This window comes from Lytechinus variegatus, chromosome 13, assembly GCF_018143015.1.
Source record: "Lytechinus variegatus isolate NC3 chromosome 13, Lvar_3.0, whole genome shotgun sequence".
Lineage (NCBI taxonomy): Eukaryota > Metazoa > Echinodermata > Echinoidea > Temnopleuroida > Toxopneustidae > Lytechinus > Lytechinus variegatus.
Window position 1 is genome coordinate 25,755,437 of NC_054752.1, and position 18,581 is coordinate 25,774,017.

At 38.1% G+C, this 18,581-nt stretch overlaps 1 protein-coding gene across 1 annotated transcript in view; it reads left to right on the top strand.

Moving 5' to 3' along the window:
• Positions 1–18,581, top strand: part of LOC121426047 — a 28,860-nt gene that overhangs the window by 1,887 nt on the left and 8,392 nt on the right. Inside the window, exons 2-9 of the mRNA XM_041622187.1 lie at positions 7,348–7,404; positions 10,772–10,897; positions 11,891–12,080; positions 12,378–12,612; positions 14,032–14,202; positions 15,792–15,949; positions 16,850–17,027; positions 18,344–18,423. Of these exons, the coding sequence (XP_041478121.1) occupies positions 7,352–7,404; positions 10,772–10,897; positions 11,891–12,080; positions 12,378–12,612; positions 14,032–14,202; positions 15,792–15,949; positions 16,850–17,027; positions 18,344–18,423 (1,191 nt within the window). The 5' untranslated portion in view covers positions 7,348–7,351. The remainder of the gene's footprint in view (positions 1–7,347; positions 7,405–10,771; positions 10,898–11,890; positions 12,081–12,377; positions 12,613–14,031; positions 14,203–15,791; positions 15,950–16,849; positions 17,028–18,343; positions 18,424–18,581) is intronic.

The following is an 18,581-nucleotide window of genomic DNA, read 5'->3' on the forward strand; positions in this document are numbered from 1 at the left end:
TCCCCTTCTCCATGATATTTATATCAAAAGAAACTACATGAAATGAGATTAAAACTTTCAGTTTATTGTTCCAATGAAAATCCTTTCTAAATCCATGCTGGTACTCTGGTATTATGCATGCATCCCTCCAAGTGCCACACCCCTGCATATGAATGAAGCAGTCCAAAGTCCAAATCCCAAAGATGTAAACAACTCATTCATGAACTATTCTTTGAGACTGACCCCAGGTGGAGCATTTCTTGAACAATTTCATCCCTTTCCCATACCATGTCCCCGCCCCCACTTGTGGCACTGCCCACGATTCTACACATGTATTTCAAAAAAAATATTTTGCAAAATATTTAATTTGAAATACAGGGAAAAAATACAATTTTTTATCATTTGAACCTACATGTATAACTGGGTCTATTTTTGAAGACTAGTCGAGAAAGTACATGTACCGGTGAAGACGGGCGCATGTTGGAATGTAGTTTTCATTGTGTGAGGGGGATAGAAAAAAGGTTGCATCATTGTTTTGAAACATGAAAGGAATTCTCCGGCTCCCACCCTTATCTTTCTCTCTCCCTCACACACACACAGATGGGGGAGGGGTCAATTTATTTCTGAAGTCATGACCTCTCCTGATAAGGGAACCACTGCCTTCTTCTTTGTTTCCCCAAAAGTTTCATTGGCTATCGGAAGGTCCAATCAGCTCAAGTGAGCTTGGTTGTGTGTTTTCTTATTGTTTTGTGCACGCAGACAATGAACTCATTTTGTGTATCGAGGGCAAGGTTGGGTGGGATTAAAAAAAATTCGGAGCGCTTTCATGTTGGTGTGTAAGTGAATGTAATACAATCATTGATTATTATTGAAAAATTATCTCGGTAACATAATTTTTAAACCTGTATGAAGTGTCATCATTGTTTTCTTGTCATTTTGTTATTACTTGTGTACTCGAGTTCTCCCAATGTCATAATCGGGATCTGCCAAACATTCGATTTGTGTAAATTTTGCTAATCGATTGGTGATTGGCGGCATGCCAATCGAACCATTCGATCTATCTATGTTTACTCCCAGGCCTAGCATTTATGTGCATTTTGTGTGGGCTTAAAAATACGCCACAATGGGGCTTCCTTGGCGTCTCTCTTTGATGAAAAGGCCGTCGCTTCCGCGCTCCGCGGGGGAGGGGTGAACCCCCCTCCCGCACCCACCCCCCCCCCCCGGGAGTGGCAGCACAAGTCCCCGACATGGGTGAATTATTTTCTGGCGAGAACGCTGCCCCTACCATACAGATAATAGCCATATCATTTATACATGTATTACTATCTTATTCGGCCTAGATCTATATTTTTATTACTAATTAAGTTCGGATAAACCATAGAGCTATTAACAGAAGGAGATCTGACTCTCTCAAACGCTTTGCCCCATGCGCGGCACCGCTAATCCCCTCTCAGCAGGGTCCCTCACGGCGCATTACAGAGGCCGCTCGTAAATCAGATAAGGAAAGTTGATCGACGCGATCAACAGCTCGGGTTTGCGCTTGCGCAGTAGTGTTTTCACCCATAATGCATTTCACATCGGCTTCACGAATTTTATGCAAACATGGCGGCTCACGATTTCGAACGTCGTGATTTCGAAGACGAAAATCTGGTTTTGGAACCAGCTGAATGCAGGCCTGACCAGATTTCACAAAAAAGAAATACGGGACAATCGACAAAGTACGCTGCATGAGCGGATCGACCGAGCCAGATCTTAAAAAAGATCAACAAAGGAGGCTACACGGTGTTTGACTTGGGGAAAAATGTACAGAATTGGAAGATGGGGGGGGGGGGGGGGGTGAACGAAATAATGAAGGAGGGAATGAAAAGGCGAACGAAAAGAGTTGAATTGAGAACGGATAGAAAGAAAAAAATGAAGGGGAAAATGAAGGAAAAAATAAAGAAAAAAAAAGGAATGTTAGAATAAAATGATGAAAGATAGAATAAAAGAAAAAACGTTTCCGTCATTATTTGAAATGAATTTAGAAGGAAAGAAAAAGAAAAGAAGGAAGGGAAGATGTGTGAAAGAAAACATAAGGGAGAGAAATAAAAGAAACAAGAAAAAGGATGAGGAAAGAAAGAACGAATAAAAGAAAAATGCTTCCTTTATTCTTTGAAAGAAAGAAAGACGGGACAATCAACAAAAAAGATCAAAAAAGATACACAATGTTAGACATGTGAAAAAATATAAAGAATTGAAAGGGAGGGTAAATGAAGGAGAGAAAGAAAAGACAAAAGAAAAGGAAAAAGGAAAGGAAAAATGAACTGAAGGGGAAAATGAAAAGAAAAACATTAAAGAAAATTAGAATAAAAGAAGGATGAAAGAAAGAATAAAAGAGAGAAAAAAGGTTTCCGTCATTCTTTGAAATGAATATAGAAAGACAAAAAAAGAAAGGAAGGGAAGATGAATAGATGTGTGGAAGACAAAATAAAGAAGAGAAAGGAAAAAAGAAAGTGAGAAAGAAAAGGAAAGAAAGAATGAAGGAAAGAAATATTTTCCTTCATTCCATATCAATTTGTTTGCGCTCCTTTTTTGCAGTGCGTAGCGTGTTAAATTATTTCCCTATGGAGAATAATAGAAAATACGCAGTTTTTGAGGGAATTTACTAATATATCTCCCAAACGCGTCAACAAGGTGATCTATCAAAACAGAATAGAATAGAGCAGATTCTCACCTTGAACATGATATGATTTTCAGTCAATTTTAGTCAAATTAAGTTCTGTCACTTTTGAGGTTTTTGGAACCTTTCTTGATGATTTTGAAAATCCATTTGTACATGAGCCAATGGGCAAGTGCGGGAAACGAAACGTTTGGTGCGACTTCACATTGTTGTAAAAAAATATATACGTCACAATAGACCCTATCAAAAAAAGACATTTTGCAGAAAATGCTGTAGATTGCGAATACCTAAGAATGATTTTGATTGGATAAAAAAAACCTCTGTCACTTTTCACATTTGCAAAAGCTTTTGCAATTTTGGTCACTATAGTTTGGCGGCCGGTTCAGCCGATGGCATTGTGTGTACACAGTAAACACGCATAGCTAGGCAACGCAGCGCGTGAAGAATGTCACTATTCGTACAGCGACGACTTGAGTGTATGTTGGATAGAACCGTACCATTTTTGACCGGGGGGTGTGCCAAGGAATGCAAGTGATCAAGAAGAGTTACAAAACTGAAGGGAGTGAGAAAACAAGGAAAGTGAGAGGGAAATTTATGAAAACAAGTAATGCGAGGAAAATTACAAGAAAAGGAGAGAAAGGAGAAGAAGTGAAAACACGCAGCTGAGTGCGCTCACGATATGTAAGTTGAACACCCCTGCACCGCAATGTAGCAGCCCGCCACTATACACGTAGACTGCCTGCACGATGCGAAGACAGCGGCGCGTATTAGTGACTGTGCGTTAAACGTCCCATTTCTATGCCTTATAAAAGGAGCGTTTTTTGTACACAACAAATTGATATGTTTGGAAGAAAGAAACAAACAAAGAAAGAAGAAAATAGGGAGGAAGGAAGGGAAAGAAAATTATAAGGGAAAAGAATTGGAGGGAAAAATAAAATAAAGAATGAAAGAAAGGAGGAAAGAGAGGGAGGAAAGAATGAAGAGATGAGAAAATGACAAAAAGAGAAAATAATTGAAGGAGAGAACGAAAAAGGGGAGAGGAAGTGAGAAGGAAGCAAAGAAAAGCAAAAGGAAAGAAAGAATGAATGAATTCAGGAAATCAGGAATGGAAATTTGATAAAGAAAAGTAACAGAAAGAAGGAAAGAAAGACAAATGAACAGAGAGAGAGAGAAAGGTTCAGGAAAAAAAGATCGGAAATAAAGATAGATGGAACAAAAAAGGGCAAGCAGGAAGGATATAAGGATGAACAAAGAATGATACAAAAGAAAAAGGAAAAAAGTTCAAACTTCAAGCAAACAAAAAAATCAAGTCATCTAACAAAAATCATAATGAAGTTTGGTGTTTTTTAATCTAGTTATGAAAACTAAATAATTTGTTCCACCGATTACATCTCCAAATTAGTTTCATTGTTATCTCTGCTCGTCATCTGTTGATTATTTGATGAAAAAAATCACCACTTTTAAATGCATTAACTACATTTTGTTCAATATTCTTAAATACGGGACAAAAAGGCGTCCCGGGAAGGGTTTGTCGGGACGCCGGGACAAAAATACGGGACAATCCCGGGAAATACGGAACGTCTGGTCACCCTGGGAGGGAGGGAAATAAAGAAAAAAGGACACAAATTAGAAGGAAAAAATATAATAAAGAATGAAAAAAAAGGATGAAAGAGAGGGAGGAAAAAATTAAGGAGAGAATTTAAAAAAAGAAAATAATGGAAGGATCGAGAAAGAATGAAAAGAAAAGGGAGAAGGAAGCAAAGAAAAGTGGAAAGAAAAAATGAAGGAAAAAAGGAAATTTAAAATAGGACGGAGAGTAAGACAAACAAGGAAAGAAAAATGAACAGAGAGAGAAGATCAGGAAAGAAAGATAGGATGGAATAAAAAAAGGGCAAAGAGGAAGGATAGAATGATGCCAGAAAAAGGATATGAAAGAAAGAAAGAAAAAAGTACAATCTTAAACATACAAAAAATCTAATCTAACAAAAATCATAATGATATTTGGCCTGTTTCTTAATATATCTAGAACAGAAATAGAATGTTTTAGAAATGAGGGGGGGGGGGGGTCAGGTGTCCGGACACTTTATATTTTGGAAGCCTTTTTTTCTTTAGATTAAACTAAAGATATGAATTCAATAATTGTAATCATCTTTTATTTTGTTCTCTAAAATAATTTTAAATCATGATTATTTTTGGTCCTAAAAATTGTAAAACTTCGCTTGTAATTATTTCCAAATGACTTTGTAACTTAAAATGAATCGTCCTGACATAGAACTGGGTATACTTCTTTGTGGTCCCAAACATGTTGTTTTTAATTTCTTTATTATGTAGAATAACAATTTTTATACTTTGTTCTCCTTTTTACTGGTTTGTAAATTAAATCTGTTCGCTCCGCGGCCCCTGCTATTTTCCAAAAACGATACAGAGACAAGAGCTGAGCGAGCACGGCTCCCGTCATTCATTACACTCACTTTCAACTTACACAAATAGGAATGCGTGGGGAACCGGAGGGTACTCCACGATGCGACAATCGCCAGAGAAATGCCCCGCAGATTCGTCGTTATATTATGCAGCTCCTGTGATTCTATTGTTTTCTCGCAAATGATCTTGGCATGAAAATTAAGCTCAAAGTATGCTTTTTCTCCGTATTATAATTTCTAAACCAGGTACGGTTAGGAAAAGATTTAAGTACGGAAGAAAGACAGACATACTTAAAATGACCAATCTCCAACTTCCTCCGTTTGTAATTTTGTTGAGTCAATTCAGATTGCAACGTATTTGGTATGTATGCAAAGGGGATCATCTCAGAAGTTCAACCATACATAAAAGACGTACATCAGGAATCCGTACAAAGAGATATGGATGTTAGAAGAACAGCAAGTCGTGTTTCAATTTTGAAAAAAAAATGAGCTCGGGGGAAGTTATGTGGGAGAACGTTGTTTACGGCGGTGCCTCGCAGGGTCCTTCAAAAAATCTCTGACCTCAGATTTTACGAGGGGGCTTATCGCGTTATGTAAGCTTGCTCTAACTTTGGCCTGGCGGCTCGCCGATTGATGTTAGATATCGTTCCTTCGCCCGAAGGAAGCAATAACAAAGGATTAACAGAGGAATTGGAAGATGGTTCTCCTTCTCTGTTAGCTCCATGGATAAACCAAGGCTGTCCAAGCAAGGAAGTTTTTGTCCTTTTGATTTAAGTATATTTTTTCCTGTTTCGGTGCATTTCAGGCCAAAATGGAGTAATAATCTGTATTTTACTAGTCCAGCTATTTAATACACACTATTATGAAATAAAGACAAATATCAATGTCAATGAGCCCCGTTGGGGGGATTTTAAAATGTAAATACCCTAATGGCAGCTGCACGATCGCGGCTGCACGATCTGTGTACGAGGAGAAATAAAAAAATTCAAAATGTTAAAAACACTCCTTGAAACAGACGGCTGTCAGCTGTCTAATCCTGCCTGAGCTCATTCTTGCCTGGCTCCTGTCCTGATGTGCTCAGTGATGCGCGTATATGCGCTGAAAAAAGTATTTTGTAAAATTAATATATGGTCAGTTCCCCCATGTCTGCGCGGTCTCCCAAGTCTCTGCACGATTCTAGTAAAAGAAGAAACGCAACAAGCACGAACTTTACACATGCAATACATAGACAGGTATTCATGAAAAAAAATCAGACTCAAAATGGAGGAAAAATAATGAATTCAGGGCATTTCATGTGACGGCCTCAAAATGCAGCCTTTGTCATCAAAATCCCCGAATCGTGTGCAAAGTGAATGAGTGTGCAGTCATGGGGTACCATTTTTTTTTCAATCTGAAAATGACTGCCCGGGGTTTTTTCAAGAAAATCTTATATTTTCTTTCATTTTTTTAATGAGAAATTTGGTACACTTACTCTTAATATAAGGAACACTATCAAAAGATTTTGTGAAATAAGACAGAATTCATGTTAAATCTTAACTCAAATTGTTAGGTGCACAGACTTGGGGCCCACCATCATACTAAAAATAGCAGAAAAACATTGATGAGGGATTGGGGAAAAACTTTCCAATTGTTGAGAAATGAATGGGGGAGAATAACTCTATTCAGGACTTTAGACAAGACAACTTCAAACTAATTGGACATTTTTCCTGACTCATTCTGTACAGGCATGGTTGGGTCGTCCATTTTTCAATTCAAATTATTTATCTGCAATGCAAGTCTAAATGTAATTTACTTACTGAAATACCATCCACCTTTAAATTAAGTACCATAGTTTGGAAACTAGAGCAAAAGGAAGAACATGCCAGAATTTTCGTTCGTGAAGTTCTCCCATCTGTCATCTGTAAGGAAATAGTACCAAAATAACTGGGGAAGAATAACTAAAATATATTTGTATGTTGATTTCTTAATGAAAACATAAAAAACCCTCTAATCAGGACATATCAAATCAGTGATTAAATGTTCATGCTTCATACAAGACAAAGTTCTTCGGACTAATGGGACATTTTTTTCTGACTCATTCTGTATAGGCATGGTAGGTGTGTCCATTATGAAATTCAAATTATTAATCTGCAGAGTAAGTCAAAATGTACTTTGTTTTTTTTTTGCCCTTCAATGTACGAGGTTGTTTGCAAGTTTACCCATGTGTTTTTTCTCTAGAGCTCAAGTTACATGTGATTTTCTTTTGTATTTTTCTCTTCAACTTTTTGTCTTTTTCACATCCATTTACAGAACAATGCCAACGTCAGGAGAAAGTGGAATTGTTCCATCATCTACATACAACCTAAGGTGAGCTTATGAAGGAGGCTGCATCGTCTCAGGATAAGTTTTTAGGAATACATATGTTGATATAGATTGATTGGCTGAATTCGTTACCATGCCCACCTGACATTAATTTGCCAGACCAAGACTTGAATCATTAAGTTACTTGTTTTTTCAGGGGGGGGGGGGGGTCACTCTTACTATCGTCTGGTTCAGTACAGTACCAAAGTGTGACATCACCAAATTTCAATTTTCTGCATTTCAACATTCTTTTTATCTATACACCATATTATGGTAGAATATGATGAAATACCTCCACAACCCAAATTTGGTGGGAATCGGTCCATGAAGGCCTTGGATATGACATCATGAATACATAATTAGCCTCATTGAGATCAATATATTATAGGCCTGGGGCCCGTTTCATAAAGAGTTATAACGGTTGTATCATTGCCATTATGACAACTACCATGGTAACAGGGCTCAGCAGCCAATCAAAATCAGGGTTGCCCTGGGAGTTGCCATAATGGCAAAGTTACAACAGTTGTAACTGTTGTAAACGGGCCCCTGGTTCTAAAAAAACAGGGCAATAATACATTGACTTCAGTGGGGCTAATTCTGTATTCATGAGGACATTTCTAAAGCCCCATGGACCGATTCCCACCAAATTTTGGTAGTGGGTGTTCCAAGACAATACTGGAGGATTTGAAAGAAGACTCTGGAGATCAGGAAGGTCATATTTCATTGCTATCTCGTGCAAGAGCCTATCGTGGGAGAGCCTAAGTTAAGGGCTTCTAGGAATGTTGTAAAGTAGAAGTGGCTGTGATCAAGATTGGCGAGTTGACCTAAAAGCAACAGTTTCCTAAGATCAATTTGTGAAGAGACTGGAAGAAGATCAGTGAGTCGATAGACAATCTTGTCGGCCGCAGACTTTGGGACCCCCAGTACTTGCTTAAAAAGATGAGATTGGGCCCGGTCTAACTTCACCAGCATAGATTTTGTGACTTTGTGGATAGATGAACCGTGCAGCATTCTAGGGATGCAAACAGTTTTCCAGAGGTGAGATACGAGAGTAGGAACCAAGCTTCCAGTGTATGTATGCTCCAGTACCCGTGAGAGCGAAGAAAGTACGAAGACTGACCAGTGCCAATGATATCGCCAGTTGGATCCAAACGCGTCCTCAATTTGACGATGCCAAGATGGGGATGACTGACTTTCTCTTCAATTGTAGATCCATTAATTTCCCAGGATGAGTTAGATAATTGTTTACTCCTGCTGCTCAAAATCATTGCACTCTTGGAGGGATTTATCCTGTAATGCTACTGCTCGATGTAGTCAAACATGGTCTCTCACATCTGCTGAAGCTCTAACGGTGAGTTACGGATGAGTGCGACATCGTCAGCCAGTACAATTATACCAGAGAAGCGATTTCCTGCACAGGGATGCCAGTTTTCAGGCTAAAGCCTTAATTCAGGCTCTGGCCATTTATTTTCGAGCCATAGTTTTAGCACTTTTGTGTACAAAATATTGTATTCTAGGTGATTTTCAGGCCCTCTGATCAATTTCAACTGGCATCCCTATCCTGCAGAGCAGCCAAGGTTCTTCTAATGCATGACTTTTCTGAGTCCATCCGCAAACGCAGTGTACGATATTGGTGACAGGACGCCCCCTTGTCTCACACCTTGAATGACTGGTATCTGTTCGCTGACTTTCCCTTCCAAAAGACTCTGCTTTCTAGACCCTGGTACATCGACACAAGCATATTCTGAATGCCCGAATCTAGCTTTGATGATCCTAGCTTGTAGAACAACCCTCCTTGCCATACGATGTCGAAGGCTTTTTCATCAAGCTTGCTGACTGCTCAGTCATCTTCCATGTCTTGCTGGGCAATCGTTGTAACTAGGGATGTATAAAGTATGAGTTTACTCTTTTGGGCAATTTTCCTAGACGTCCAGATCCTGTTGAGTTTTGAAGATATAGTTTGCCTTTCCTAGGCGGCACGACAGATCCACTGTTATGTCCCCCTGATTAGAGTTTGTGGTCTACGGTACATGTAGGTGAAAGTAGAGATATCTCCACATTTTGTTTGTGGGTTGATCAGTCTGTATTGACTCTGAGTGCTACCTTCGATGCTGTGGTGGCGAGGACATCGGTCATAGTCTGCAAGTTCTGGGCAGAGTCTCCTAAGAGGGCCAGATCATCTGCAAAGTCGAGGTCAGTCAGCTTTGTGGAGTTGGTCACTTTATACTAAGCGCTGGGTCGATCATGGTTTGTAGCATCACACAGTCAGTGGTGATAAGGAACGGCAAGGGAGACAGTATCGATCCTTGGCATACTCCTGACAAGACGCTGAAGTAGTCTGTATGGCCAGTGTTAGTTTTGATACAGCATTGTGAGTTTCTTAAAAATGTTAATGAACTTTGGGGAATACCATATATTTGTGCTATTTTCCACACAGATTCTCTATGCTCTCAAATGCTTTCATGAAGTCTATAAAGTTAATGTGGAGTTTGGAGTTAAAAATAAATTCCAGTTTTGATAACGATCTCAAAATGACTTCTAATCTAATATAATGACCACCCAAGTTTCTGTTTGTATGAATAAAAAATATGTGCCAATGGATTCTGGAAGAAATTGTGTAATTGCTTAGAAATCAGTAAAATAAGCGCGGATTCGGTCACTTCCGTCTGGTCTTTATTCCAGGAATAATAATACACTGTCCAACGTGTGCCTATCTGTGTTGGTCATCTTCAGTGTGAACACTTTTTAGTGTAGATTTCAAGATTTCACAAAGTTCAGTTTCTGTAACTGTACCAGATCTAGATCCTCGATGATATACTGACAATTAAGCCTGGTTTTACAGACTTATGAAATCAGTGTTTACTGCAACTACTGGCATTTCTCTTTAAATTTAATACTCTGTTCTATTATATTTCTTAATGTAAGTATCTGTTCACTGCATGATCTCCCACTGTGAATCCTGCCTGTACTTTGCGAAGCCTTAAGTCAATCTTTCAGCCTATTGAGTAATATTGTACAAAAAACTTTGCCTGGAACAGAGAGTAGCGTGATGCCTCTCCAGTCGTTGCAGTTGCACAGGTCTCCTTTCTTTGGTAGGGTGATTATCATGCCCTCTCTCCACTCATTTGACACATCTTCCTCTTTAAATGACATGCTGAAGAGATGTTGAAGCTGTTTCCCTAGTGCTTTGCCATCATCTTTAAAAACTTCAGGAGAAATTGAGTCTATAACGGGGTGATTTTCCATTTTTTAGTACTTTAATAGATTTGTGGAATTCTGCTTTCTCACTCTGACTGTCGTCCATGTCTAGAGGATCCATTTTACCTTTAAGTTTGAATTACTGTTCATTTTCAAATTTATTTCCATTTTCTAGGAGTAGACCATTGCCAAAGACTTCATGTAGACCTACTACTAGGAGTTCTAATAAGGAGAATATCAGTTCAGGAAAGGTAACAGCATCAACAAGATCTACAAGGACTACGAAAAAGGCAGAACAGAGGTAAAAAAACCCCAACTAATTTTACCGCCGTACTTATATGGAATAATTCCTTGAATGCGATGAGTTCCGATGATAAAGAGGAGGCTCGAGCCAAAGCGGGGGTAATGATAGCAGCACTTTGTATATTCAGACAAAAAGCGCTAAATAAATCCAACTATTTCATTATTATTACTCTCACTGTTGAATAGATGGAAATTTCTCTGAATAGTTTGTTAAAGGGCCAAGAAAGTCGTAAATCATGGATGAATGAAAAAAACAGAAATTGCAAAACGCTTTAATCTGTATGTCAGACAAGCCCGGGGGAATTAATGTGATAAAAAATTTGGACAGCACAAATTCGACAGAATATCGGATTGTCACTAACCTCAAATTCTCAACAATTCTAATTCTTATACACTTTAATAGCAGGATTTATGATTGTTAAATCCAAACAAACACTGCAAGGTGAAAAATGCAGTTTACTGCGAGTTTGTCTTTCTGCTACCTATTGCCACCCTTTCCGTCATCGGGAGATACTTGCAATGATCACATGACATCGCAGCCATGTTCTGGGAGCGTTGACTGACTATGCACTTTCATAAATTTTTCATCTGGCCCCTGTTGCATTAAAGTTATTATTATGGTAACTGTGCCATCTATTGGTAACTACCATGGTATTGCTGATAGACAGCCAATCAGAATCAATGATTCCATGCAAGTTACCATTGGCTGGCAAAGTTACCATAACAGTAACTTTTATGCAATGGGTTATGCCCAGGTTGGTGTTTCATGAAGCTGTTTTTAAGTTTACGAGCGACTTGTAAATGACTTGTCGTAAAATAAATGATGCAGCTTTAATACCAGATTTTCATATTCCTAAGAAAGGATTCCAAGTCATTCATAAAGTCACCTGTTGGTAACGTACAAACAGCTTTATGAAAAACCCACCTGGATCCCAACTAGCGGTTACCGTACTTGCCCTTTGTTCAACAGTAGAATACCTGTGCCAAACAGCAAGATCCCTGTCTCCAGCAACAGCAGGATACCTGTCGCAAAGACCACCAGATCAACAGCCTCCAAGACCTCGGGCGCTTCTTCCAGGACCCCGACGCGCAGGAAAGTCCCGGACTTTGAGAAGCTTCACAAGTCATGGAACAAAAAGTTCCAGCAAGGCAAAGCTGTCTCAAAGAAACCATGTACACAGGTAGAGTGCCCATTTCATAAGAGTTACAACTAAACTTTACCTTCATTGGATAATTATTAAATTGAATTGCTCAGAATGGAATACCAGAAATATTCCGAGAGTTAGGGCAGATATTGGTGTTCATGTACTTGATTATGACCATCGGCATATTTCATGACTGTCTTGGAAGAGCTTTTAATAAGTACTGTCGCCTTGCATTATTGTCAGAGGCTATTATAAGCAAATATTTTTGATTTCGTCAATGCATCTGTGTGTTTAGATAATCACAACCATGTGTCTTTCTCAAATTCACTCTAGACCGAGGCTTTTGATTTGACGAGACCGGGCACCGAGTTCAAGAGGGCATATTACGACGGCACGAAGAAAGACGTTAAAAGCAGGTGGCAGACGGGTTTCGGCTTCAGGCCGGATCATGATGATGATTTTCATGTCGTTGATGGGGCTCTCAACGACATCCTCAATGGTCAAGGGCTCGAGGGAGAGGATGAGGAGCAGAGGAAAGTGTCTTCAAGAGCAACTCTTGCTGGGACAGGTTAGAATTATCTCCAGGGCTCGAATTAAGAATTTAAAGGGGCAAGGCCATTTTTTAAAAGGGCACTTAAGGGAAAGGGCAGGCAGTTTTCACTTTATGGGACATCCAAGGCCACCAAAAAAGGGCATCAATAATAAATGCACTTTTCAATGGGGCACATGCACTGGATTACCGCAGGGCACCAAGGCCACAGCAAAAAAGGGCAGTTATTTTGGCCTTAAGTCTACAAATATTTGAAAGGGCATCAAGGCCATTTCTGAGGGCATCTAAGGCCATGGCCTTGGATGGCCTTGGATTAATTCGAGCCCTGTAACTCATTATTTTTTCCTCATAAACAAGGTGCGATTCCTCCATGAATGGATGGGATTGCTATTGCTGCATTTTATTCATTTTAATCCAATGAAAATGCTTCATTATGGTCAAATCTGGGAAACTTGAAATACTCAATGTTTAGTATACAGAAGACATAGTGAATATGTGGCACCATCAATTCTCTCATTCATACTAGTATCACATGTGTTGTTCATATAACTCTTGTAAAATTGCTAAATCCCCACCCCTTAGTTTAGAGATATCCCAACTATATTAATTTTATATTGCGATTGAAACTTTAATCACAAACGGGTAATTACATGAAATAAACATTTTTTATGTTGGACCCCATTTTTTTTTCTTCATTTGTACTTCACATCACAAATGTCATGAAGATTCCACATAATAGCCCAATATACATGTATTGCCTCCTGGCTGATATCATAAAGTGCGTGTATATACGTCCCATCCCCTGTTTTCGGGAGTCAGACCTTCCTAAAATAATTTGTCTTTTATTTTTTTCTATTTCATATGAAAAATTGTAATGCTTTCAATTATATTTCTTGGATCAAGCTGAACATGAAATAAGTAATAATAGTAAAAATCAGAGGTTGACATGCAAATAGATATATGGACTTCAATTTATTTAAAAAAATGCAAGCCACTTGCCCTCCTGTTTAAAGGGAAATAAATACAAGTTGTAAAGATTTCAAAATGAGTTTGTACAGAATCCAATAAAATGACCATCCAAGTGTCTGTTTTTTTATGAATGAAAATATTTGCCAAAGGATTCTAAAAGAAATTGTGTAATTGCTGAGAAATAAGCAAAGCATGATATTTTACCAAGATTTCAGGTCTTTTCCAAACAATAACTCTCCATCTTGTGTTGATCTGTGTTGGAGTTCTTTGGTGTGATTGTTTTTCAGATCCACTATCATGATTTCACAAAGTTCAGTTGAATCAGTTCAAGTTACTGTACCAGATCTAGATCTTGGATGATATATAGTTTTAAAGACTTTCTCATGAATTTGGTGTTTGCTGCAAGTGCTTTCTTTAATCTTTAAGTGTGGTTAGAACTTTATTTACATTACCTCCTTCAACTTACAGGTGTATCAACGGGACCTACCTCACATCTCGCTGGCAGGAGGCAAACTTTAGGACAATTACCATCAACAGGGGCGGGGCGGGTCAACAACTCCTCAAACATCTTGTCGGACAGAGAAATCAGCAAGCCAGTTTCACATGGTGGGAAGAAATCTCTTACACAAGAACAGACAGGTACAGTAGTGACCATTGTAAATTAATTGATTCACAAGGTATTTGAATAACGATGATGGGCTTTAATCGAAATGACAACAACATAATCTGTCAAATTTGACAGTTTTTTAAACCAAAGTTGGGACTGTTGGTTCTGTTAATCTAACTTTGCATTCATGTTATGAATATGCTTCCTCAAGAATTCTCTGTTTGTACATGTACACTGATATCCACTGTAGAACTTGAGTGGAATAGCAGTTAATCTCAAATATGAATCTGTTTGAAAGTGGGGAAATTGAGACCATATTCCACAAGTCTGAAGCAAAATCTTCTTGCTTCAAAATTGGAAATGGGCATTAATTCATATGTCAGTATTGCTACTTCTAAATAAAATGAGCATAAAATTGGTAGTAAATATTGTCCATGACAGGTCTACATGTACATGTTGCCTGTAGCAATACTGACTTACTTAACCCTAAAAAGACGGGGGGGGGGGGGCTGATTCAGCCCCCCTCGACATTTTTTGCGATAAATCCGCCGCGCAAAAGTTTTTGACCGCGTCGCTCTCTGACTTTTTACTTTCAAGTCTCGCGCAACTTTTTAGACCAAAATTGTGACCCCCGGGTACGCGATTTTCAAAATTACGCAGCATTTCGTAAGTGCATGCAGACCCAAAATTACTCAAAAACGTGAATTAGTGTTCTTAGCCAAAATTCATAAAGGTATCATTATTTTTCCTTTTACTGCTTAAAATCAATTAATTTTATCTTTTTTATGATCAAAATGAAGTCCCGACAATTTCCATTGAAAAAAACAATAAAAAACAAAAAATCGAAAAACAAAGAAATACATAAGAAATTTAGAAAACAATAGAATACATAAGAAAATAAATGTGATTTTGAAATTTTTTTTAAAATCAATTTGATCAGATGCCTATCTAGAGTATGTGAAACAAAAATTAGCATTTCAGGGGCATTATTTTATTAATTAGAGCAAACTTATGATTTCACGCATAGATTAGCATAATTAATGAGACATGAGATTTTTTGCAGAATTTGATGTTATAGTTTTGTAGATAATGCCATGGGTAACGCGTGTGCCAATTTTTGTCGCGATCGCGCGATCGACGGCCGAGATCATAAGGGGGGGCTGAATCAGCCCCCCCTCCAGTCTTCTTAGGCGTCGAAATAGCCCAGTCTATTTAGGGTTAATCCTCTTTACACTTGTCAAAGCATAAGGCCTCCGCAGCTGCGCTCCAGTTTCTTCTGTTTTGAGCAAGTGTCCCCAGCCCATTTCAGATTTGGTTTATTCATTGGCTTCATCCCCTGTTCAATAAATTTCCATTTCCCTTTTGGTCTTCCTCTTGTAGCAATGATGAAACCACCATTTTTTGAAAGAAAGGTGGCGCAAAGGGCAAATTTTTATTTCAAGCGCTGTTTATTTGCAATTATCAAAACGAAGAGGGGGCAAGGATGTCCCTTGTTCCCCTACTTGGATTAGAAAGTACATTATGTGATCTGAAAATGTAGTTGAGAAAGATAGACATAATAGTGATGAAAAAAACTAAAAAGGAATTTAGTATATTTTTATTGCATTTGTTTGGTATACAGAAGCCGGAATAACATTTGAGACCAGTGCTGACTCCCTTGCCAGCATTTTGAACAACACCGGACTACACTCATCTCATAAACAACATGCCATCATGGGAGGGCGACAGACGATTGGCGGAATGTCTGCCAAACAGAGACAGTCTGCTAGATCCAATATGGTGAGCCTTCATTTTATTATTAACCTTTTTTGTACAAACCCTATATTAAGTTTTGATTAGGTAGTATGAAGTATATGTAAAACGCCTTTTATTTCATTTCATTATTATTTATCATGAAATAAAAATCATACAGTTATCTCTATTTTTCTTTTGATATGTTGTTAGAGAGAAATGCCCGTTGCGGTCACAATCTCAAATTGATATCGAACAGAATGCAATGAAATGACCATCACACTGTTTGTATGTATAAATAAAAAAAATGTGTGCCAAATGGCTCTGGAAGAAAATATGTTCTTGCTGAGAAAAGAGCAAATTAACCCCTGGATTCAGTCAAATGACAGGTATTTTTCAAGCTATATTTATACACTGTCCCACATTTGCTTTTCTGTGTTATTGATCATTAGTGTTGTCAGTTTTCAGATAAGACTTCATGACGTCACAACGATAAGTTTATGTTGATGTACCAGATCTAAATCAATGATAATAGGATGAAAATTGACCCTGATTTTAAATACTTCCTCTCATAAAATAACTGTTTGCTGCAGTTATATTCTTTCACCTTTAACTTGAATCAGTATACATCTATGGTACTTAAAAATCATGTTTGAGGTATACCCAACCACGGATGAAATACACCGTCTAATTCAAGTGAGAGTGCATGTTGTTTATTGAAGGATTTAACCTAGAAACCCAAAGAAACACTTTGAAAATATTTTTCTTTGTGAAAGACAACTGGATGGACATCAATCTACTACCAGAAACCCAAGAACCATGATGTCACCAAGGTCTACACTGGGGTCGCCATGAATTGATTGCTCCATTGTTGACTTTTATAATCTTCTACGTTTTACTTGAAAGCTATCTAAGACATGTTGTGAATGTTGTTTGTTTGTTTGAAAGACAACTGGACGGACATCAATCTACTACCAGAAACCCAAGAACCATGATGTCACCAAGGTCTACAGTGAGTTCGCCAAGAGGACCTTGTCCAGGTTCACTATGGATGGGAACCAGGCAAGCTTCAAGAATGACTTCATCAACAGCCTTCTGCCAGATAACAGAGGCTCCATATACTTCAGTGAGTATTATAGGGATGGTCCGGGCTGGAAATATGTATTTCTCAATAAATCGAGTAAAATTCACAGAGCAAAATGCTGAAAATTTCGTCACTATCGGATAACAAAGGTATTGAATTTTAGAAAACAGTTCTAGGCATGTTTTTATGGATATTCATTAAGTGGGCTGATGATGTCATATCCCCACTTGTTATTTTGTATTTTATTATATAAATTAGGTTTATTCAAAATTTTTCTACCAAGAACTAAAACAACTGATTAAGTGCATTAGTTATTTATTGCCGCAACTTATTTCATCATAATGCAGACACATAATTTACACATGTATGAAAATAATGTAACATTATGATTTTATGTCATAACATAAGAAAAAGGAAAGTGGGGATGTGACATCATCAGCCCACCTACATGTAATAAATATCCATGATGATGTGCATATAACTATAAAAAAGAAAAGAAAATTCAATAACTTCCGTATTTTTTTATCCGATTTTGATGATATTTTCAGCTTTTTGCTCTGTGAATTTTACTGTCTTTATTTAAGTATAAATATTTTCAGCCCGGTCCATCCCATTTAAGGGATGGTCCGCGCTGAAAATATTTATATCTAAATAAATAGAACCTCCTCCCCCCCCCCCCCGATCAGGTCCCTGAGACAGAGGCAAATAAAATATTATTAAAAAAAACAAAACAAAGAAAGCTACAAATGGATTCAAGTAGGTGGATGTAGAAATCTGAACGCGAAAAAAAGCACAAAGGTACAATAAATGAGAGAGAAGGGGTCAAGTCAACAGTTTACTTCAGCAACATAAAGAACCTCTAATCCCCGATGCAAATACTTTAAGCATTATTTTTCAGCACAAAATCTTTGTATTAAGATCGTTGTGCAGTGCACCTGCAGCAGATGGGCGCTGCGCTGCAAGCCAGCAAAGTTAAGAAACACTTCGCGCTTGTAGAAAATTTTACGTTGTAAGAGCGTATTTGATTGGTTAATTCGGCTCAGTAGGGGAGTGGCCTAAAGGGAGTTAATTGAGCGCTAATAGAGTTTTTAGAATACGAATTTGGAGGTACATTAGCGCTTCATTAAATGGGTAAATTATGAGGACAGTTAAGTGGAAACTTACGAGACTTTTCAGAATACCCCCCCCCCCCCCCCCAGAAACATATGTCACCATGTTTTTAGATGAACTATGCAAACACTTGTCAGTGGTCATGTATTTTCTTTTCATTGTGTTTTAACTAAATTTAGATCATTACCACAACTTGTGTTTATGTTTGATACTCATTGTTTATAATGATTTTATATTTTCATCTGTAGAACCAGGTAACCCAGCTCCCGAGAAACCAGTCACGGACAGACCAAAGAGTTCTGCTGCCGTCAGTAGAACTCCAGGAACGGTGAGATCGCTTATAATTTTTGTCAGACTTTGCTTGCAATATTTGGATACTGTTTATGGTTTATTCATAGTGCCCAGCCACTCTCCAGGCAGTATGTGTTTCCTGATAACAGAGTTTATGTGAAATGCATATAGTTACAAGGCTCATGATGCTTTTTA